Here is a 20237-nt window from a genome sequence, read left to right as displayed (position 1 = left end):
CCAAGAGCTGGGAGATTGTTGGAGTTACACCAGATATTGAAGTTGATGCAGAAGATGCCCTTGACATTGCAATTGAGATTATTAAATTACGTGCTGAAATTCCTGTCATTGCTCAGGCAGCTGCAACTCTAGTTGCAGACAACTATGCATTTGAAAGTGTTGGGGCAGATGTGGCAGAGAAACTGAACGCAATTTTAGCAAGTGGTGAATACAGCATGATCAACACAAAGGCAGAACTAGAAGCAAAACTCTCAGTTGACCTTATGAAACTTTCTGGGGACAAGAGTCTGAAGACAACCAGCTATTTGGTAACATATTGTGTGGAGCTCAAGTGCAGTGTCTGATATTCATTGATATCTGAAATATCTGGCAGTGTGATTACAGCACCTCCATGAGATGGCAGTATGTCTACTTTTCTCAAGAATCCAGAGCAGCACACCTTCACTCAATGCATAAAACAGAGCATTTGTGAAAGGATATGGTGACAGGTCACCAAGCCTTAGCAGAAAAGTTCTTGTTTGTTTGGTTGGTTATATATACATATAAACACTCGGATTATACAGGTTCTGGTAACAAAGAAATAATACCAAAAAATCTAAAGAAATACATGCTTTGGTACAAGGATTCTAGCCTCAGGGACAAATTGTGAGAATGGAAAATCAGCTATTTATTGTTTTACTCATGTGCCAATTTAATGCCAATAATGGCATAATTTCATGTTTGTTGAATGTATAAGATCAGTTTAATTGACAGATGGGGAAACTCTGAAAATGTGTTTTTGTCAAAATGCATTTTTAAAAATCTTCAACTGTTCGACTGAGTAGTTGTCTGATCCAAATGTCAGGCAGTGACACAAACATGTGCAGCAGGATAAATGTCAAATTGTGTGACCAAAATTATCATATTTGTCTCTGAAGATACCAAATAAATTTGGAATTCTTGGAAAACTATAAAGTTAACTAAGTAACTGATTAATTGATTTCTCTCAAGTTAGTCAATCTTTATAAAACTATCTTTATATGTAGAAAGAGTAATTTGACACAAAGCAGGCCTGTTGTTCAACAACTAACGTCTTCAAGTGCGTATGTAAAATGTAACTATCAGTATCTTTAAAAGCCAGGAAGCGGGGGGGGAAATTGGGTGGTCCATTTCTTCTCGAAGTCGAAATTTGACACCAGGTCCATCACAACCAAGTTCTTCTCCATACTGTAGGCTAGTTTGTGCAACCGACCACGATCTTACAGCAACAACTATTTAACACAAAATAATTTGCGTTTTAACGACAGTGTGACCGACGCTGTTTAATCAAATTCAATCATATCATTGAAACTGCATAGCCTGCAATTGTGATGCAGCATCACTGTTGTTTTATCCGTTAAAGTTGCCTATGTATCCAGCAGTAGTTCTGGTCTGAACTATAAGCAAGACGTTTTGAGGGAATACTTTCAGCCTGAGGAAACAGTCGACTTGTTTTTTCTCCAGCTGTTTTCTGCCCCCAAGATTTGGAGCAGCTTTGTTTCCATTAGCCGGTCCACAGTTGCGCACAGAAGCTAAAGTTTGAGGAACGACGTTGTTATCTGACGCGAAGATTGGCAACATCGTCCATTGTGTGTTCATCCTGTGGATCTCTGTTCTGGGGCTATCAAAACGCTCTGGGATAATATGAAGTTGCATTGACTTTTTTGGCGGAATTTTAATTTTTCAGTAAAGCAAAAATGGCGAGTTCTCTATTGAAAAATTTTTTGGTCTTTACTCTGTTTGGATTCTTGATTTTAATTTTGCCATCTGTCAATGCTGAACCTGAAGTTCAAGAAGCAGAAGAAGAGGAAAGATCTTGTCAAGGTGCTTTCGACTTGTACTTTGTCCTTGACAAGTAAGTGACAATAGCAACAATATTACAATACTTCATTACATTCTCAGTTTACGAGTCATAACTGTTACAGCTCTCTCTCTCTCTTTCTCTCTCTCTCTCTCTCTCTCTCTCTCTCTCTTCCCGAGAAGCTCTTAGAGGGTTTTGCACAAGCAGTTTAATCAGACAACCAATTGACAGTAAGACATTGTTGCGGGAAAAAAAAACAAAATAGGATTTAAGAATGTGCATACTTATCATTACTCCACTGAATAAGAGTGATTTAAATGCATCAAAACATTTTTCTTTCTTTTTTTTTTTTTGGCAAAGTGGCCAGTCCTTTGTCTGTATTTTCTTCAGCCATTTTGTCATGCTGAGATAAGCTGCAAAATTAGCTGCTACATTTCATTATTACATGTTGCATGACATGCTTATTTTTAATTTATAATTTTTTGCTATACATTATACATGAGACAATACACATTGAAAATAAGCTCTCTCTCTCTCTCTTCCCCTCTCTCTCTGTCTGTCTGTCTCTCTCTCTTTCTCTCCCTACCCCCCTCTCTCTCTCTCTCTCTCTCCCTCTCTCTCTCTCGCTCACTCTCTCTCTCACTCTCTTTCTTTTGCCATTAGTGTGTGTGTGTGTGTGTGTGTGTGTGTGTGTAATGACGCGAAGAGGGGTGGTACGCATGGAATAAAGGTTTGCTGAATAAGCAGTTAGAAAGATTGCAACTTCGTTCCTTTGTGGTTGGTTCCCTCCTTCTTGGAATCCTACAGGGATATGTCCTTTAACAAGTGTGCAAAAAAACAACTTCCTTTCTCACATCATGTTCGTGTCTATCCAGGAAGATCTCTTTACAGGATGTTTGAATTCAGTTTTCATTTATTTACATTTAATGACTTGTTACATGTTAACTGCTCCTAGTTTGGTTGTGGAGTGCTAGGGCCTAGGCATAATGTGGCTTACTTCTTGGCCCAGATACTCAGCCCGCATGGGAAATGTCTGTGGTGCCTAGAGCTGACATTCATCCAAAAAAGAGCACTGATGCATGTAGAAGTTTTCCACCTTTAAAAGAAGTGACCTGTTTTGTGTGTGTAATACTTAGAGCTACAATGCAGAAACATTCTCATTTTTTTTATCATTATTTGACAAAGTTTAGCTTTGATGTTGATAATTGCATTAACCAGTAGCTTTAGGGTTTCCAAAATGAGACATGCTTAGGTTTGTTAGTTAGCCCCCACTGTGTCTCGGGCTCCAACTGTTTAATGAGACACATGACAGATCACAGTTTTTTTACAACAAAAACACTAAAATGTGTTTCTCTAAAAGACTTGTTTGTATTTTTAGTGAGGGAACAGGGTTTGGCTATATTAGAGGGTTCCCTTTTTTATTTGTCTAGGTCTTTATACCTAAACCAATACCCAACATTTTGATTTTTAGAGACGGTATTAAAAAAAAAAAAAGACCAAAAAGGGCTAAAAATGGCCTTTCTTGTTTTGGTAATACAAAGATACGAAGAGAGATTTTGTTTTTTATTGTCATCAGAATCAAATTCAAGTCTTTCTTGGAAAAAATGACATTCAGTAATTTTTGTTTTGGCATGCACAGCTGCAGCCCTTTTGGAACTTAAGGCAATAGCTAAACACAAGTCTACAAAACAAATACCGAATTCCTTTGTTTGTTTAGTTAGCTAGTCAGTTACATTTATTCAGTTGTGAGTATATTCTTCCTTTTCCCTTCTGTTTTCAATTATCATTGTGCTGCAATGTTTAGTATTCATTACCAGACTTCGCCCCACAGTTTGAATGACCAGATTTATTTTTTCACTTTAATCCCTTATCTAACTGCTTGATTTTTTTTTAAATATTGGTCTGGGTAACTCTGCTTGCTAAATGAATCAAAGAAAACCGTTTGATTCATTTTAAGCATTTAGATACACAGATGGTCAGTAAATTATATGAATTCTTCAATGAACCATTAAATTTTCAAGACAACTAGTCCCTTGCATCTACCAGATAGAATAGAAATAAATAAAAATGGTTTACGCCTATTTAATAATGTGCACACAGTTTCACATAATTCAGTACTTTGTGACTGATTGTTGAGTGCCAACTTATTATGAAGAGGACAATATTTAATCTCATAGAAAGCCACTTGCTTAAGTGGATTGTGAAGTCTCCTTGGCCTGCATACTCACTCAAGGACACCAGTTAAGTTTTGTTTAAGGACAAAAGGCTTAAAAATCATGCAGATGTTAGAAATGAAACACTCTCAAATCCTGGCTTCGATGTGTTTTGGAGACTTATGTTTAATGTCTGCTGCTTTCATGTGGTGGAAGAGTGTTTTGAGACATGGCAGCCAGGAGAGTGAATTGACTAAGCTTATGACTTGCTGTTTAATGAGGTATAATGAACAGTGATGCTTTATCAGAGGATGTATGTTGTCCCCACATTACTCATGCTCCAACTTTACTGAAACCAAATGTGCTATGCACATCTCACTAGTTGGCTCAATATTAGAAACTTACTAAACATTCATATTAATTACCATGATTATTGCAAGTGATAGTCATCATGCTTTAAGTTCTTAATAGGTAGATGAAAATTTACAATCTCTACTTGTGTGCAGTTATGATTGACATTATCTCAAATGCTGGTGTTTACCTGCTAATCGTGATCATAATAACACATAGGCTTCAATCAAGGAATGAAAGTGGACCTCTTGTTAATAGGCTGTTTCTCCTTGCTGAAATTCTGCGAGAAAAAAGATTTAGGGTGTCAGCTGTCAAGATTTTTATAAACCCTTGCTAACTACCATACATGAACACCAGATTTTGCAGGGTTTTGCATATTTGTTATCAGAGGAAATGTGTTGCCATGGTGTTTGACAATCAACCACATTTCTGTGTTGGAAGAGGCGAGCAGAATCCAACTATGCCTCCATTTTTGTGCCTGTTCTGCACGCTTAAGTGCAAACTGCTCACAAACTGCTATTTTACTTAAAATAGCCAGGGCGTGAAGTCATCGCTTTTTAAACCATCAAAATAACAGCTGCAATATATAAATAATCCTGTGGAATGTTTGGTTTTTGTCTTTCTAACCATCTCACTGGTTCAGTCTGAGAAAAAAATACAGATTTACAGATATGTAAGTGGGTAAGAGACTATACAAAAATATGGAGGGTTAAGTGGAGATTCACTGTCGAAATGTATAAAGAAAAGAAAAGAAAAGAACAAGACGTTTTTGAAAAGTTTTGCACAGAGACTCGGGCTCAGATGTAGTGAAGGCCCAAAGCTAAAAGTAGGTTAGTGGTTTTCTCAGTACAGATCCCAGTGCCTAGTCAGTTAAATTGGAGTGCAATCATTGGTCCCAGACTGGGGTGGTTCTCACAACATGCAGCTGGAGCAGGACATTTTGCCTCTTGGCTCTGTTTTTTCCTCTCAGCATTAAAAATGTGCAGATTTGATGCCATTATGTGGACCACTGAGTGAAAGAACTGAGAAAACTCTTTCTCACAACCCTTGTGTGCTTGCAAAAAAAAAAAAAAAGACTTTCTCATTCTCTCTACTGTATATCCAGCTGAATATGAGCTTTTTCATAGTCAGCAAAATGACCAGACCCAAATGTTTTCTCTCACAGCTTATTGTGTTGAAGGCAGATATTAGTCACTGACTGACTGATACTTAGGAGAGTCTTGACATGTTTTGTTAAGCTGTTCTTAAGTAATGCCCTGACTTTCCTGTGGTACTGAAAAACAACCTTTAGAGGGAAACGTCATCAAAAACAGACACCTTCCCCAAGTTTCAGATGTTCTGATCTCACAGGAAAGGCAGGCCATGGTTTGTGTTATCCTGGTACTGCAGAGAGACAAAGAAAGGTTATGTTACCTGCATTATGTGCAAATTGTTAAATATTTTGGCTCATGTCATGACACAGAGAACATAACAAGATACGCCAGAAAACATAATACTGTATGTAGAGTGAAGATAAAAAAGAATTCTCCCTAATTTGCTTTTAATGGAGCCCTGCACAGTTTGGGAAAATCAGGGTACCTCCTTGAGTAGAGTATATGGGATTTTAACTTCTTGAATAAAACACTGATATGGAGTGAGAGGCCAGGATCTAAAATCCCGATAGTATGTGATCATTCTCAGAACAGATGGGATGTTTAGAGCAACAAACTTTTCCAATTATCACAGTCATCCAACTATTGCTCATTTGAGACTTCCTATCCCGGTTTCGGTGCCATCAAACCAAAATGAATCTCTCATGTCCCCACATATGCTCAGTAACCCATGTATAATCATTTTGTAGTTGTAGAAAACATCTATTCAGCCATTTTGGAAGTCACATCATTACTCACGTTTTAGCTATAAATCTTTTTTTTTTTTTTTTTGATGTAGCTCGTGTTAATCTCCAAGTGTATTTTTTCTATTGAAACTGAACCTTTTGAACCCTGTATCCCTTAGCGCAGTCTATTAAAATTAGATCAAAGACAGAGCACCACAAAACATTTCATCAAGGATCTCATATGAAAATAGCCCACTTCCTCTCTTAATGCTGTTTATACAGGTGAGGAAACTGCAAGCTAGGCACCGATCCCATGATTGCTGGTACCTCAGAAATCTCACTCATCCAAGACAAATAATATCAATTGTGATGTAAAAAAGAGTTTAGAATGAAGGCAAGTCCTCAGCCTGACCTTTGTTTCCATGACCACATGTGTTTTTCAGCCATCTTTGCCACCTCCATCCTGTTCAGGTCTTCAAATGTTATTACTGCTTTTTTGAATTAGATGAATACATACTTTTATGTTGTCATTGTGACATTATGACTATTTTGAGTTTTTTGAACATCAATCAACAGCCCTGTCAAATGTGGAAACTGGGAGCTATAGCTCCATTGATGTTATGTCTGGCACTCAAACTAAACCTGTTACATCAGTGCTGGAGAGAGCTTTCTATAATTCAGTTCTATTTCTGGAGTGTCTCATCCGTTAAACTGACTCAGACACAGATCAGAGGGGTAAATTAGCTCATTTCTCTTTTTTCAGCTACCACTAACAAACCACCAAAGGTTTCTTCAGTCCACAGAGACAGGAAATGTCAGCAGTTTTCACTTAGGGAAAGTTTAGTGATGTGCCAAGTGAATATGTTTTGGTGGATAGACATTGTATAGGGTTTACAGTTTGTGGATATTGTTGGCGGTGCCAATACACACACACACACACTTACACACACGCACATACACAATAACACTGCATTCACATGGACACGATACTGACTTGAAAATTTTTTTTTTCTTTTTTGTAGGTCAGGAAGTGTCAAAAACCACTGGCATGAGATCTACTCTTTTGTCGAGCATCTGGCTGAAAAATTCATCAGGTGATATATTAACAAACGAAACCTCTGCCAGAAACATTCTTGAACAGATTTGCGCTGAAATAGAACAGCAATGTAATGAGTTCCGGTGGAAAGCGAAGTTAAACAGATCCTGAAATTTAAGTTATTCTGAGAATTAAAGAATGACTAATAACAGTGATAATAATTTGACATACTGTTTAATGTACCGATTTGTGCCTACCTCCATGCATAACCTTTTGGAAGATGACAATGAATGTTATTTCATTATCAGTGCTGACTTATCTTTGTGTTATGTCTTAGTCCTATGTTAAGAATGTCATTCATCGTGTTCTCAACCAGAGGAAACACAATCATGAAACTGACTGAAAATAGGTACGTTGACCCGAGCTTTTGCTGAATCAAATATTCTAAGTCTCAGCATTAAAACTGCACACTACTTCCACCCAGACAATGAGAGACAACAAAGTAATATGTGAGTTGTGTTTATTTTCCTTTTTTAACAAGGGGAAATATAAGAAAAGGTCTTAATGTCTTGAGGCGAGAGATACCTGGGGGAGATACATTTATGCACCTTGGACTGGAAAAGGTAGAGAGTTTTAGTTTGTTATTAAGTTAATAAAATAACTTCTGTGATTGAGTTATTCTGATGTAGTGCTACGTACTGATTTGTAATGATTGTTTTCTGTCCAAGGCCAATGAACAGATACAACAAGAAAACTTTGGTGAGTTTCAGATAGGGACTATTTTTTTCATTTGTGTTAGTTAGACTGCAGTGAAGAGGCACTCAGCCTCAGTTTTGCATATGAATAGTTATACAATGTGTTCTGAATTTCATACTTAGTCAAGCAATGAAGATTTTCTTTCCATTTAAAGTAGTTTAGAATATAACCCAGGCTGTACGCTGATGACACCATTTGATCTCTGATATTAGGGACAGCCAGTGTCATCATCGCATTGACTGATGGTGAACTCAATGAACATCAGCTCATTGCTGCTCAAGAGAAGGTGACTTACTTTAAAGCCTGTGTCACACATCGGGTCTCTGTACATGGCATGTTTAGAATGTGCAGACTATACTGCACATGAACTAGAGTCAATGGAAGTTCTTGAAATTGTTTTTTTCCCTTCCTCTTCTTCTACTTCTTATTTGAACAGGCAGCACAAGCACGATCACTTGGTGCCATTGTGTATTGTGTTGGTGTCAAAGATTTCAATGAGACACAGGTAATGGCTGCAATAAGTCCAATTTGGAGACAAGTGTTTGAATGTAACATACTCCACATGCATCCCAGTATGTCGGAGGTCATTGTTAATCTGTAAATATGTATTTAATCATTAAATAAAAGCAGGGAAAAACTATATGTGAAATGTTCTTCAGCGTTATATGTGTAGGTGGCAAATGAACTTTCCTAGAAAAGAGTTTAGTCCCTTGGTTAAAAAAAAAAAATAAACTCCCTTAAATCTCTGTGTCTATCCTGCTGTAGCTGGCTACCATAGCAGACACCATTGAACATGTGTTTCCGGTGATTGGAGGATTCCAAGCCCTGAGAGGAATGATCGACTCGGTAAACAGAAACATTCCAGCCTCTGCATTCAGCACTCTTAACAACTCACGAAACCAGCTGTTGTTTCAAGTGAAATAGACACTCACATTTCCTCAACATGTTTATATCTTGATAGGGGAGAAAAAGTAACTATAACTTTAGATGTTCTACATGCAAGAGTCAGTAATTTTTAAGGTAATGTTATAAACTATTCACACATTTTAATTTCAGATCATCAAGAAGTCTTGCATAGAGATTTTAGCTGCTGAGCCATCCAGTGTGTGTGCAGGAGGTAGGAACATCATAAGAAGCCACAGTTATGTCTGTTGGAGCTCCTCTTTCATTCACTCAAAGCTTGGGTCAGTTCATTATACAGGACAGGAGAGGCTCACTGGCCTTATTCTCCATGGATTTAAGTGGAGCATACTTACAGAGTTTTGGCTCAGAATTCATCCAGATGGACCATTACAAAAAGAGTTTTTGTTTTCGTTTTTGGGGTTTTTTTTTGTAAAATTTAACTACATTTAGATATATGGAGTGGTTCAAAAGATTTTAAACGTACATGGCAGTTGATACATGTTAACAGTTAATTCAGCCAGTTCTCTGAGAATTTGTTTAATTCATTACGCAAAACCACATTGATCCATTTGCCACAGTCCATATTAGAGACACAACAATTTAAAAACAGGGTAAATATAGTGGTACATGCATATGAAAAGAATGCATGACACAGTGAGTGTCAGTTAGATGATTCATTCCTAAACCAACAGCATGTAATCCATTATTTAATGATTCAGTGAGAAAAGTCATAGGATTGACTGGGCTGTAGAGGAAGATTAGATCATTGTGGTTTTTTACCGTGTCTTGATCAAATGAAAACTGATTGTTTTTACAGAAAAGCACCAAAGGCCATCTTAATGGTTCTCATATAAAGTACCACTGATTGTCTGACTTCAGAAATTACATGTAATGTACTTCTCTTGCCCTAACTGAACATTTCAAACTGGTCATTATAGAGTCATTCCAAGTGGTGGTTCGGGGCAACGGCTTTTTACATGCCAGAAACATAGACCAGGTCTTATGCAGTTTCAAGATCAATGACACAGTCACTTTCAGTGAGTGTTCTGACTTTTTCATTTCAATGGAGCAAATATATTATGTCTTAAATATTACATTATATTCTTATCAAATTCTAGATCAAGTGTCTAGTATTAACTCTTGCATACTCCTCTCTCCAGATGGAAAGCCTGTCAGTATTGAAGACACATATCTGTTATGTCCAGCGCCAGTCATAGACGAGGTTGGAAAGTAAGTGGCTCCATTTGTGCCGCAGTAGGACAGGTCTGCCATGCATTAGCCACCATTTATGAGCTCTGTTGGGGTCACATTCCACTTCCTTTCTGAGTCACTGCTGAGGTCAGCCACTGTGTCCATCTCACTAATAAAGGGCGAAGATTTTTAAAGGCATTTATGTGTTGCGTTGCTTAGAGTGCACCTTAGAGTTTGAATTTTTTTTGTGTCCATGTATGTATGCAGATGACGAAATTGGGAATAAATTTGGGATCTAGTTTTGGACAAAAAAAAGTGTATCAGGTGTAATCAAAAGTTATTTGATTACAGTTCCAAACGAGTCTTTTTTTTTTAAAAATCTTCAGTAGATGTGAAGGGGTGCTAAGGAGCCATTGGAAGGGATTACATTCCATTCTATCTCCCTCCTACAACCCACTATCACTCATACTTTTTCTGAGAGGCACTTCTTCCGTCTTCCGTCTTATCAGTCTCTGTCTCTCTGCTTTCTGTCCTGTACCTTCTCTTTTTCTCTGGTGTATCTAGAATTTGTAGTCCCTTCTCATTTGTATTTCTGTCCCCCTCCCCGAAACAATTAACTTTTAGTCTCTTACCCCATACCTCTGTGTCTAACCCTTTACTCTTTTCATCCACCATCTCACTTCCTTCCCTACTAATCCTTAGCCACCCGATCTACCCTAGACTCACTGTCAGCCCAACCTCTCCTTTCCTCTTCCACTCCCCTCCTCCTTCACCCCTTCCCTGTCTCTCATTCCTCGATCAAAGACGCCTAGCGTCTGGCCTATCCTTTCATCTGCTGACTTTACAGATGTCACATCTAAAACACTTCCTTTCAGGCTTTACACTTTTTTTTAGCAACCTAAAAATTGCTTTGCCCTCTTGTCCGCTCCTCCTCCTCATTTTCCGGTTTCGTATGATTCCAAGCGTGGCTTGTTTAGCGCTCCTGGTCGATTTGATCACCCTGAGGAGAAACCGACTACACCAGCTTATGCACACATGCAAAAGCATTCTCTCTCTCTCTCTCTCTCTCTCTCTCTCTCTCTCTCTCTCTCTCTCACACACACACACACACACAGATACACATAACACTTCACATGTTGGTGCTTGGCCCATGTCCCAGTACCCATATCAGTTTTCCTGATCATAACTTCTATCTTTGGCCAAATCTTACATCTGTATGCTGGTAGAGAGGTATGCACATGATCTAAATATACAGTCTCAATGCCATATGGGTAAGTCTGAGTGTGGAACAGGCCTATCTTTCAAATGACCTCCTTAATACCTCTTCAGCAGTTTTGAATCTAAAGCATGCTTTTGAAAACACACTGAACATCATTCGTAATCTCCCCATAGTGTGCCAGGTGTATTCTTGATGTGTACAAAATGATATCCAAAATGTGGTGTCCTGAGAACTTGTTAGGAAGAATTATGCATATCTTTGTGTTTGTGCTTCAGGGTGGTGTACCTGCAGGTGAGCATGAATGAAGGTTTGTCATTCATCACCAGCTCTGTGCACATCACTACAACTGAGTGTGTAAGTGATTGACTTCTATTGCTGTCACTAAAAAAAAACTGTTGTAGGCCTATCTTGACTTTCCCGCTGGTCTCCTAGCCATATCATGGGAATGTTTTGTTTGCATTTTTTGCTCATCTGTTTTGACCATTGGGAAAGGAAATCGTGATTCATGAAACTTTTGTAGTCTGAGGAGCTCAGTCTGATGAATATATAAACAATTGTTCATTTTTACCGTGGTATCTGTAAGCAGGCCTTCTTTTCTCAAATCTAATCTGGTCTATAATGAAGACATCATTTTATATTTTTGTGTGCTCTTCTTCTTCCTTCTCTCTTCCTCACGTTTGTGTCCACTTCTCCTCTCACTTTTACCAAAAGGATCTCTTTTCCTTCAGTAAGTCTATCATTCTATCATTTTTTTCCTTTTCTGTCTGAAGCCAAACCACAGGGGCTTCAGGGCTGATCCACCCAAAAGCCCCTGCAGATCCCGTGTTTGACTCTGACTGAAAACAGCACTCCTCTCACCCACAGAATAATTGATGAGAAACATTTTATCCACAAACTAAATGCTGGTGCATGTTTTCACTTTACCCCTACTGTTAACATATCACTCTTATCTTTTGAACTGTTAACTGTCTGCCTGTGAGGTCCCAAATATAATTTGTCTATTTTTATTCTGTTCGTGACACAGTAAGGCATAAATTCAAGCCTCAGTGCCACCATAAATCATGAACATTAGACTATACTAATTTATTTTCGTTCTCGCTCTCTCTTTCTCCCTCTCTCTCTCTCTCTCTCTCTCTCTCTCTTTCTCTCTCTCTCTCTCTCTCACACACACCCACACACACCCACACACACACACACACACACACACACACACACACACCCCTCACTCTCTCTATCTATTTACCTCTATCACTGCAGTTTGATGGCACCATCCTCTTGATTACTCTGCTGGTCCTCTTCCTGTTATTGGCTTTGCTGTTCATGTGGTGGTTCTGGCCTCTGTGCTGTACAGTAGTAAGTCTGAACCTCATTTTTATCCTCACAGTTTTTCAGCCACTGAAAAACCTCAACAGATCACATCAAATCCTCAAAGTCTCTGCTGGCAGATTTCTAAAATGATCAGTTGCCAGGTTTGGTGCTGAAAAAGTTCGAGGTGGAAAATTTGATCCAAGAAAGTTGAATGAATAAACACAGTTTAGCCAGTGGTCCTGTTTGCTGTGTAATAAACTTTGTGGTTACATTTGACATTACTCTAATCTTTGTTTTTACTTGATAGAATTACTTTCTTCATAGAGTTATTTTTTCATGGCTCTTTTTCAGGGCAGCTGGAATAATTTCTTGTTATTAATTTTTTTTCCACTAGTAAAATTGTTATCATGGTATCTTAGTATCTCTATGTGTGAAAGCTTAGATATAAATATTGCAGTCTGAAATTAATTTGATTTGTTTTTGATTTCCTCAGGTTATTAAGGAGCCTCCTCCACCACCTCCGCCAGAGCCAGTGAGTCACTTCCTTAGTTTCCATAGTCATAACACTCTCAGCATAGATTCTTCTTTAAAAGCCTTCAACGATAACAAGCAGTGTATTTCCAGCATTTTACATGTTACAAAACATGTAAGAATGCAACAATAGCACTCTTTAAGTTAAATATTAGTGCTTAAGTCACATTCCTCAGGGGTGCCTTGTAAATGTTTTCTAGTCTATGGGAATATTTCTAAATAAAATGTTCCTACTGATGTACAACAATCATGCTCTAAAGCGAAAAAAAGTCTTATGAGTGCAATTTAATGTGCAATTAAATGTTAATGAGCCCATGGTTAAGGCCAAAATTCCACTAGACAGCAGGACTATAAGAGAGACTGAGTTAAAAAGGTCATCAGCGATGGAGAAGAATCCAGGTTCAAAAAACCTACCTGAAGTGGTTTCCCATTAAGCAATTATGCTAGTCCTGGAACAGTGGGCTCTCAACACAATAAGCTATGAATCTGCTTTAGTGGATTAAGACAAAACTTTCCCCGTTATCAGGCTCCAGTAGAAATAGATTATGGTGTGGAGTTACTTTATGCTGCCACTTTATGCTAGAAAGTGCTGATTCAGTTCCCTGTTCAAAGCGCATGTAAGTCGAAAAGACATTTCGATTTTTAAGTGAATTCGTTCATTTGGGTTGTTTTCAAGAAAATCTAAACTCAGCAAATGGTTTGTACAGCCCACTCCTCACTGCAATGATAAATGTTGCTGTATTTTCACAGGAGTCCGATGATGAGGATGGTTTGCCAAAGAAGAAATGGCCTACTGTTGATGCATCATACTATGGTGGCCGAGGGGTTGGAGGAATCAAACGAATGGAGGTTTGCAATTTATGATTTGGTGAATCAGTAATGTTCCGTCCTTCACCTACAATAATAAAGTGTGTTACATGTCATTAGTTCATCGTTAAATTGCTGAAGAAACCCACACCTGCAAAGATGATGAAAGTCATTGTCATGTTGGCCAAAGACAAGGGTACAAGAGTTGTTTACTGTTTATTTTTTATGATATCATTAAAAAAACATATTTCCTAATAAAAACAAGTTCTGTCGCTGTCATAAAAATGTCTTTTTAAAAAAAAATTAGGTAGTTTATTTTGTTATTACTATATGTCACTTTGGCTGTATTACCCCATAATCAAGTTATTTTTGAAGAAGGTAAAATGTCTGCTAGTTTGCCAGACACCACCATAAATACAAAGTCGAACATAATAACATTGGACATTGTTTCATTAAAAAAATGATAAGTGGGACATTTTCAAACTGTCATTTTAAAGGGGAAAAAGATTTGTCTACTTTGTACAAAATATTTCCCCATGACAGTAATTTACAGGATGTCCCTACTAGCTGTTAATAAATTCATGCTCATCTTTGTGTTGTGTGTGGTTTCCCACCCTGCATTAACCATATGAAATGTCTGCAGATATTTAAAAATGACACGTTATTTCGTAGCTCTCAGTGATGTCAAAATATCATTTGACTTCATCTAAAACAAGATTTTAAATAAAATGATGTAAATCTTAAACTATGTCGGATAATAGCTATATGATACAGGGAACAGAAACAATTTCGTAACAGTATCAGTGTCAGTGTGTAATAGTGTTTTATGTCACGCAATGTTTTACGACGTATTTCGTTATGTGACTCGGTTATTATTACGGAAAAGAAAGCAACAGTGCAAGATGATCCGGCTAAGAAGACTAAACGTTTGATAAGAGACTGAAAAAAATGAGTACGTTGTTTGGCACATTTCCTCGCCCATAGACAGTCCTCATGCACACGCCTCTGCCGTACGCTTTAGGTTCGCTGGGGCGGGAAGGGATCTACTGAAGAGGGGGCTAAATTGGAGAAACCCAAAAATGCTGTGGTAAAAATGCCAGAGCAGGAGTTTGAACCCTTTGAACCCAAGCCCAAAAAACAAACGGGCAGAAAACCAGCCCAGGACAGGAAGTGGTACTCCCCGATTCGGGTGAGCACACCTCAACCTCTTGTCTGGTCTCTTTGATGTTTTGAATAACTTCCATTAACGTGTTTTTGAATTCAACAATATAACAATTCTTGTTTAATCTTCTTCCAATTGATAATCTCCTGATATGTCTTACCTATCTTTTGTCCATTCCCTCCAGGGTAAGCTGGATGCCATCTGGGCCCTGTTTCGCCGTGGTTATGACCAAGTTTCTCTCATGAGACCTCAACCAGGAGATCATGTGAGTATCCCTTCTTTCCACTGAAACTAACGTCAGCCCATGCACCTCACATTGCTAGCTACCTTTAAACAAGCCTTACTTTGCATAAGTCAAAAATCTGTTATATTTCCATCTTCCGAAGATGTCAAATTAACATGCAGAGTTCATACATAATGAGTGTTTTGATCGGTTGTTGACCAAAACATTAACGTATCATCATGTCTGTATTCCTAAATTTTCCTTTGCTGGAAGCTAGGGCAGCATTCGGGCAACTTTCCATTCAATCACACCCTCCGCTTTTCACTGCCCAGCCATTAGGCCACTTCTCATCCTTCAGCCCAAACCAATAACACATCAGCAGAGGCCAAAATCTACGGCCTGCCAACATACATCATAGGCAAATACTGACACCTGCTTCAAATCAACAGCCATAAAAGTGAAAAAGAAAAAAAAGGGATGTGGACATGTTCCAGACAGATAGTCTGCATTTTTAAAGGCTCAACCCACAATTTTTTTTTCTAATCGTGCACATGTTTTAACTTTGCAACACCATCCTTTTATGTCAAAGATCAGATTAGACTTAATGTTGATGTGGTTTAACCTTAGATAGCCTCTAAATGTCATGTTTTCTGATAGATGTTTCTTACAATAAAGTTTGTCTCATGGAGTTTGTTAAAATCATGCTTATTTGCAGAAAATCTTCAATAACTATCTTAACTAGATTTCCACATTTTAGAGTAGTTTTCTATCAGAATATAAATGAATGAATGAATGAATGAATGAATGAATGGAAAGATGTCTGTTGAATCAACTTTTTTTCTGATATTTAAGAAGATATTTCACTATCTTGCTGTTTCATGCTAAATTTTGACCTACTTAGTCCTTAAGATCTTAATGGTGCACACATGTGAAAGGTTACATGACGTAATGTTTATGCCAATGGAGTCATTTCCGCTTCCCATGTAATAACATCAGCTGCTGTGCTGATCTGTGGTTTGTTACAAGGGAGCATAAGAATGCCCTGGACCGTTTGTGCTCATTTTTTTTCCAGTATGGAAAACAAATGAAACGGGCATTGTTTCCTGTCTTGAGTCACCCCAAGAATAGCATAGAAGCCTCTCTGAAAGCAGTCTATGAAAGCATATATCTTTGCTGAAAGTGCCTCTTAGTTTTATACCTCTTATTTGTGTGCTCTGCTGCTCAGTTGTAGTTAATCATTGCACTGTGCCATGGCAACTTGAATGGCACCATTCACAGAGGCTTGGCATAATGCCACTCTGAATGTTCTCATAGCACACCATGCCCCTTATTTCCTCTTCAAACAGAGAAGGATCTGATTTACTCAATAACGCCTTCAAATAAATATCCTCTATGCGAGTCACAAAAATGACTGCCATGATTTCTCCCATTCATTCCCCTCAATCTCTTTCTTTTTCTCTCATCTTTCCATTCTTCACCAATTATCCTCCGTAAAGGAGTCTCGTCTCCCATAGAGGAAGACAGAGGAGTCCCTGAGCTTTTCCGGGAACACGTGATAGGCTTGTTTAGGTTGAGTGAGTTTGGTTGGGTTCAGAGCCGAGCAACTCAGTGTGTGCTGGGCCTTGGAGCATGTCATTTTCTTTCCCCATGTCTGTTTTCCTCATTTCTGCTGCCTAGCTGAGCTATGGGCCTCACGCCACTACATAGGCTCTCAACTATGCGCAGAGATCAGCTTTCCAGCATTCCCCGTTCTGACGTGAAACACACTGGGCTGAATGCTGGGATTTTTAATTAGAGGTTCTTGAGGCTCTTAGTCCCCCTCTGACAGATTGTTTGAGTGTAGGAGATGAAATAATGTAGAGCAGAGACAGCCACGAGTGCCGTCTCTCACAAACAGCCACATCAAACGCGATGCTGTTGAGCTAAGTGGAGCCTGGTTTATAGCCCATAGTGTTGACATTGCAAAGGGTTGTTTTTCGCACAAGAATTATCCTTTTTTGTTGTTGTTGTTGTTTTTTTTGGTTATGTTTTGATTGCAGTTGACTGGAGAAGGTTATTTTTTTTTTCTAGGAAAAAGGCATACACCTCTCCTGTGTTAAAGCAGTGTTTTGTACCCTGCTCTTTCTGTTAGAGGTTAAAATGACTGTGCTGTCTATAAGTGTGTTGAAGTCATTTCAAGTCAATGGTTAGTTTTCAGTCTTTTTTTTAATCAAAGGAAGAATTATCTGGGCTTCAGAGTATGGAGTAGAATGTAGAGTCGTGGACAATGTATTTATTTATTGCAGTTTATTAGAATTCTACATTACATGTTGCTGCCTGAATGAGAAGATGTTTCTGGGCTGACGCCGGACTCTTTTCCTCTCTTATGCCTCAGGGACGATGCATCAATTTTACACGAGTGAAAGAAGAGGCAGCAAAAGCTCCACCACGCACTCACAGTCCCCCCCCACCACCTGACTACCCCTCTGTCGTCCAGCCGGCCGCCCCCCCAACTCAGAGCCCACCCCCACGAGGACCACCACCCCAGGCACAGCCTCCTCCAGGACCGCCCCCAGCCCGCACCCCTCCTGGCCCTCCCTGTCCACCCCCAGCACGCCCTCCTCCCAGCCTCAACAGCCGACCATGAAAGCAACCAAGAGCCCCACTCCAGTTCATTTAATCCATCTAAACAATAAAATCCATCCTCTTACCAAAAAGAAAAACACATCTATCAGAGTTGGGGCTAGATCAACATGTGGTATATAGTTTGTTGCTGGACAGCAAAAAAAAAAATATTGTAGTAAAAGCAATGACAACTGCAAAGGATGAAAATAAGTTAATTCAACTACTGAATACCATACCATAAACAACAGAGTCAAGATTCTGACATGTTCTATGTTTTAAAATGAAAAATTAATCCGTGTGCCCTTTTTATTTTGAAGGTACACGGATTAGAATTCCAAACAGGTTATCAAATCAGATTAACAAGAATTATAGCGATTGGTTCGCTCAAATTTGATTGCAGTGACTGTCACACACAAGGGAATCAGTGAGAATAGAGCTCATTGCTAAACCCAAAGCCAAAGCAACAACTTAAACCAAAACATGCACGAAATCCAAAATAACTTAAATTTGACAGAAGTTATCGTCAGTATTATTGCTAAATTTTTTCGAAAGCGGCTGATCTTTCCCCTCAGACATGGACTTATAAAAAGGTGTGTTGAGTCATTCATGATTTGACAAGTAATGAGCTGTTTGGCTGTGTATTTTCTCAGGTTTGTTTTTAATGCTCTGCTATAACAGAGGCACAATTAACAGAGTAGAACAATCATTGAATGTCATCCAAAAGAACGGACAGCGCAAGTAACAATGGTTCAGATGAAGGGAGTTTACGCGGTTTAAAAACACATTTTTCAGACATGTGTTTCTCTTCTGGTGAAATTGTGATGCAAGTTTGTTGCCATTGAGTTGTTTTTAAGGAGATATGTCTTGAAAAGATTGGAACAGACGTGAAGGATTATGAAATGGAGTCAGCTGACAACCCGATTATAGCTTCATCCAGTATCCTTTTTTTTTTTGTTGTTGTTGTTGTTGTTTGTTTGTATTTCTGATGGTAAAAGCTCTCAACTTAAGTTAAATCAGGTCCCTATTTCTCATCACATGTTTTCTATATTCCACATCTGTACTGTATTTTGATATATTTCTGTGTTCATTTTGGGATTTTTTTTAACCATTGATTCATCAACCACATTGCAACTGCAGGGCAGTTCACAGCATCTAATTTATTGTCCCCATTGCAAGAGGAAGGTACTTGAATACGACAAGGTATCCACTTAAATGACAGGATACTGTGCATGTTACGAATAAAAAAAAAAATCACCTAGCCTCAGTAACAATGCCCTCTCTCTATATTTTTTGTTTGTTTATTTTGATTTTTATACCATGTTTTTATAGTGCAGTTGAATATGATACTGTTGTAGCACTGTTACACCTTTGGTACAATGAAAAGATTGGTGCATGCATTTAAAATTTTCCCTGTTGTTTTATCATTACAACACACTCAAGAAAAGCACTTCAATATCCCAAACATGTATTAGATCTGGTCATTAACTGCCTCTTCAGATGCATAGTATAATACCATACCATTAGGTAATTCTTTTTACCAATTTTGTTTTGTATGCTTTGAAATAGCATTTAAGAATTTTGAGGAGATGTTCACATCAGCATTCTCCTTAAATGATGTTGGTATAAGATACTGGAATGCGAAATGCTAATCAATCAGATATTGTTGTACTTTGTATTGACATCAGTACTGACACATCTATGGAAAGGCGCATAAAGAATTTTCTTTTTCACAGTATTAATAAAGGTTGACTTCTAAACTTCTGTCAGATGTATTGCGAATTATTTTTGTCAGCTGTGAGAGTTTGGTGATGGTTTTAGTCAGTAAGGGCTTACCCTTTCTTTCACCCTTTTACCGGCATCAGAGGCTTAAACTCAGGCTTTTCAGAAGCTGCCTTTCCGACAGGGTGGATTTACGTACAGACTGATTGGCTCACTGTACTGACTGATTTTTCCCCATATGGACACTGTTCCCCCACATACACACTGCTCCCCTACATGGACACGACCAATTTCACACCATTCACACCCTTACACACCGCCATACATGGACACACAGACACACCTTTTTTCTTTAAACAGTGGGCCTGTTATTAGAGGGGATAAATGTGAGCAGAGGGGACTCTTGTCCTCTTTCTGACCTTCCTCAATGCATGGCCCCACTAACTGTTAATCCATGCTAGCACAGAGCGGTTTTTATGGCCACTGGTGACCAAGCTGCTGATTATCTGAGTTGAAATGCAAAAGAAATCTCTTGAAACTGGAATCATTATGAAGGGTGGGCAAAAATAATTACAGCAGACCCCAGAACAGAACATCCAAATGTGAAAGAGACTTGTCTATTCAGAATGCATTGATAAG

At 38.5% G+C, this 20237-nt stretch overlaps 1 protein-coding gene across 1 annotated transcript; it reads left to right on the top strand.

Moving 5' to 3' along the window:
• The first annotated feature begins 1715 nt into the window (after positions 1 to 1715).
• Positions 1716 to 17901, top strand: antxr1c (ANTXR cell adhesion molecule 1c). Its single transcript, XM_030774539.1, has 18 exons — positions 1716 to 1873; positions 7162 to 7233; positions 7513 to 7584; positions 7717 to 7798; positions 7904 to 7934; positions 8144 to 8217; positions 8368 to 8436; positions 8697 to 8777; positions 8988 to 9048; positions 9773 to 9871; positions 9995 to 10064; positions 11520 to 11598; positions 12502 to 12597; positions 13046 to 13084; positions 13834 to 13932; positions 14912 to 15079; positions 15237 to 15317; positions 17650 to 17901. The coding sequence occupies exons 1-18, from the start codon at positions 1716 to 1718 to the stop codon at positions 17899 to 17901; spliced, it is 1683 nt and encodes a 560-aa protein (XP_030630399.1).
• Positions 17902 to 20237: the final 2336 nt, after the last annotated feature.

Source organism: Chanos chanos, chromosome 5, assembly GCF_902362185.1.
Source record: "Chanos chanos chromosome 5, fChaCha1.1, whole genome shotgun sequence".
NCBI lineage: Eukaryota > Metazoa > Chordata > Actinopteri > Gonorynchiformes > Chanidae > Chanos > Chanos chanos.
This window is presented reverse-complemented; position numbering and strand designations above follow the sequence as displayed.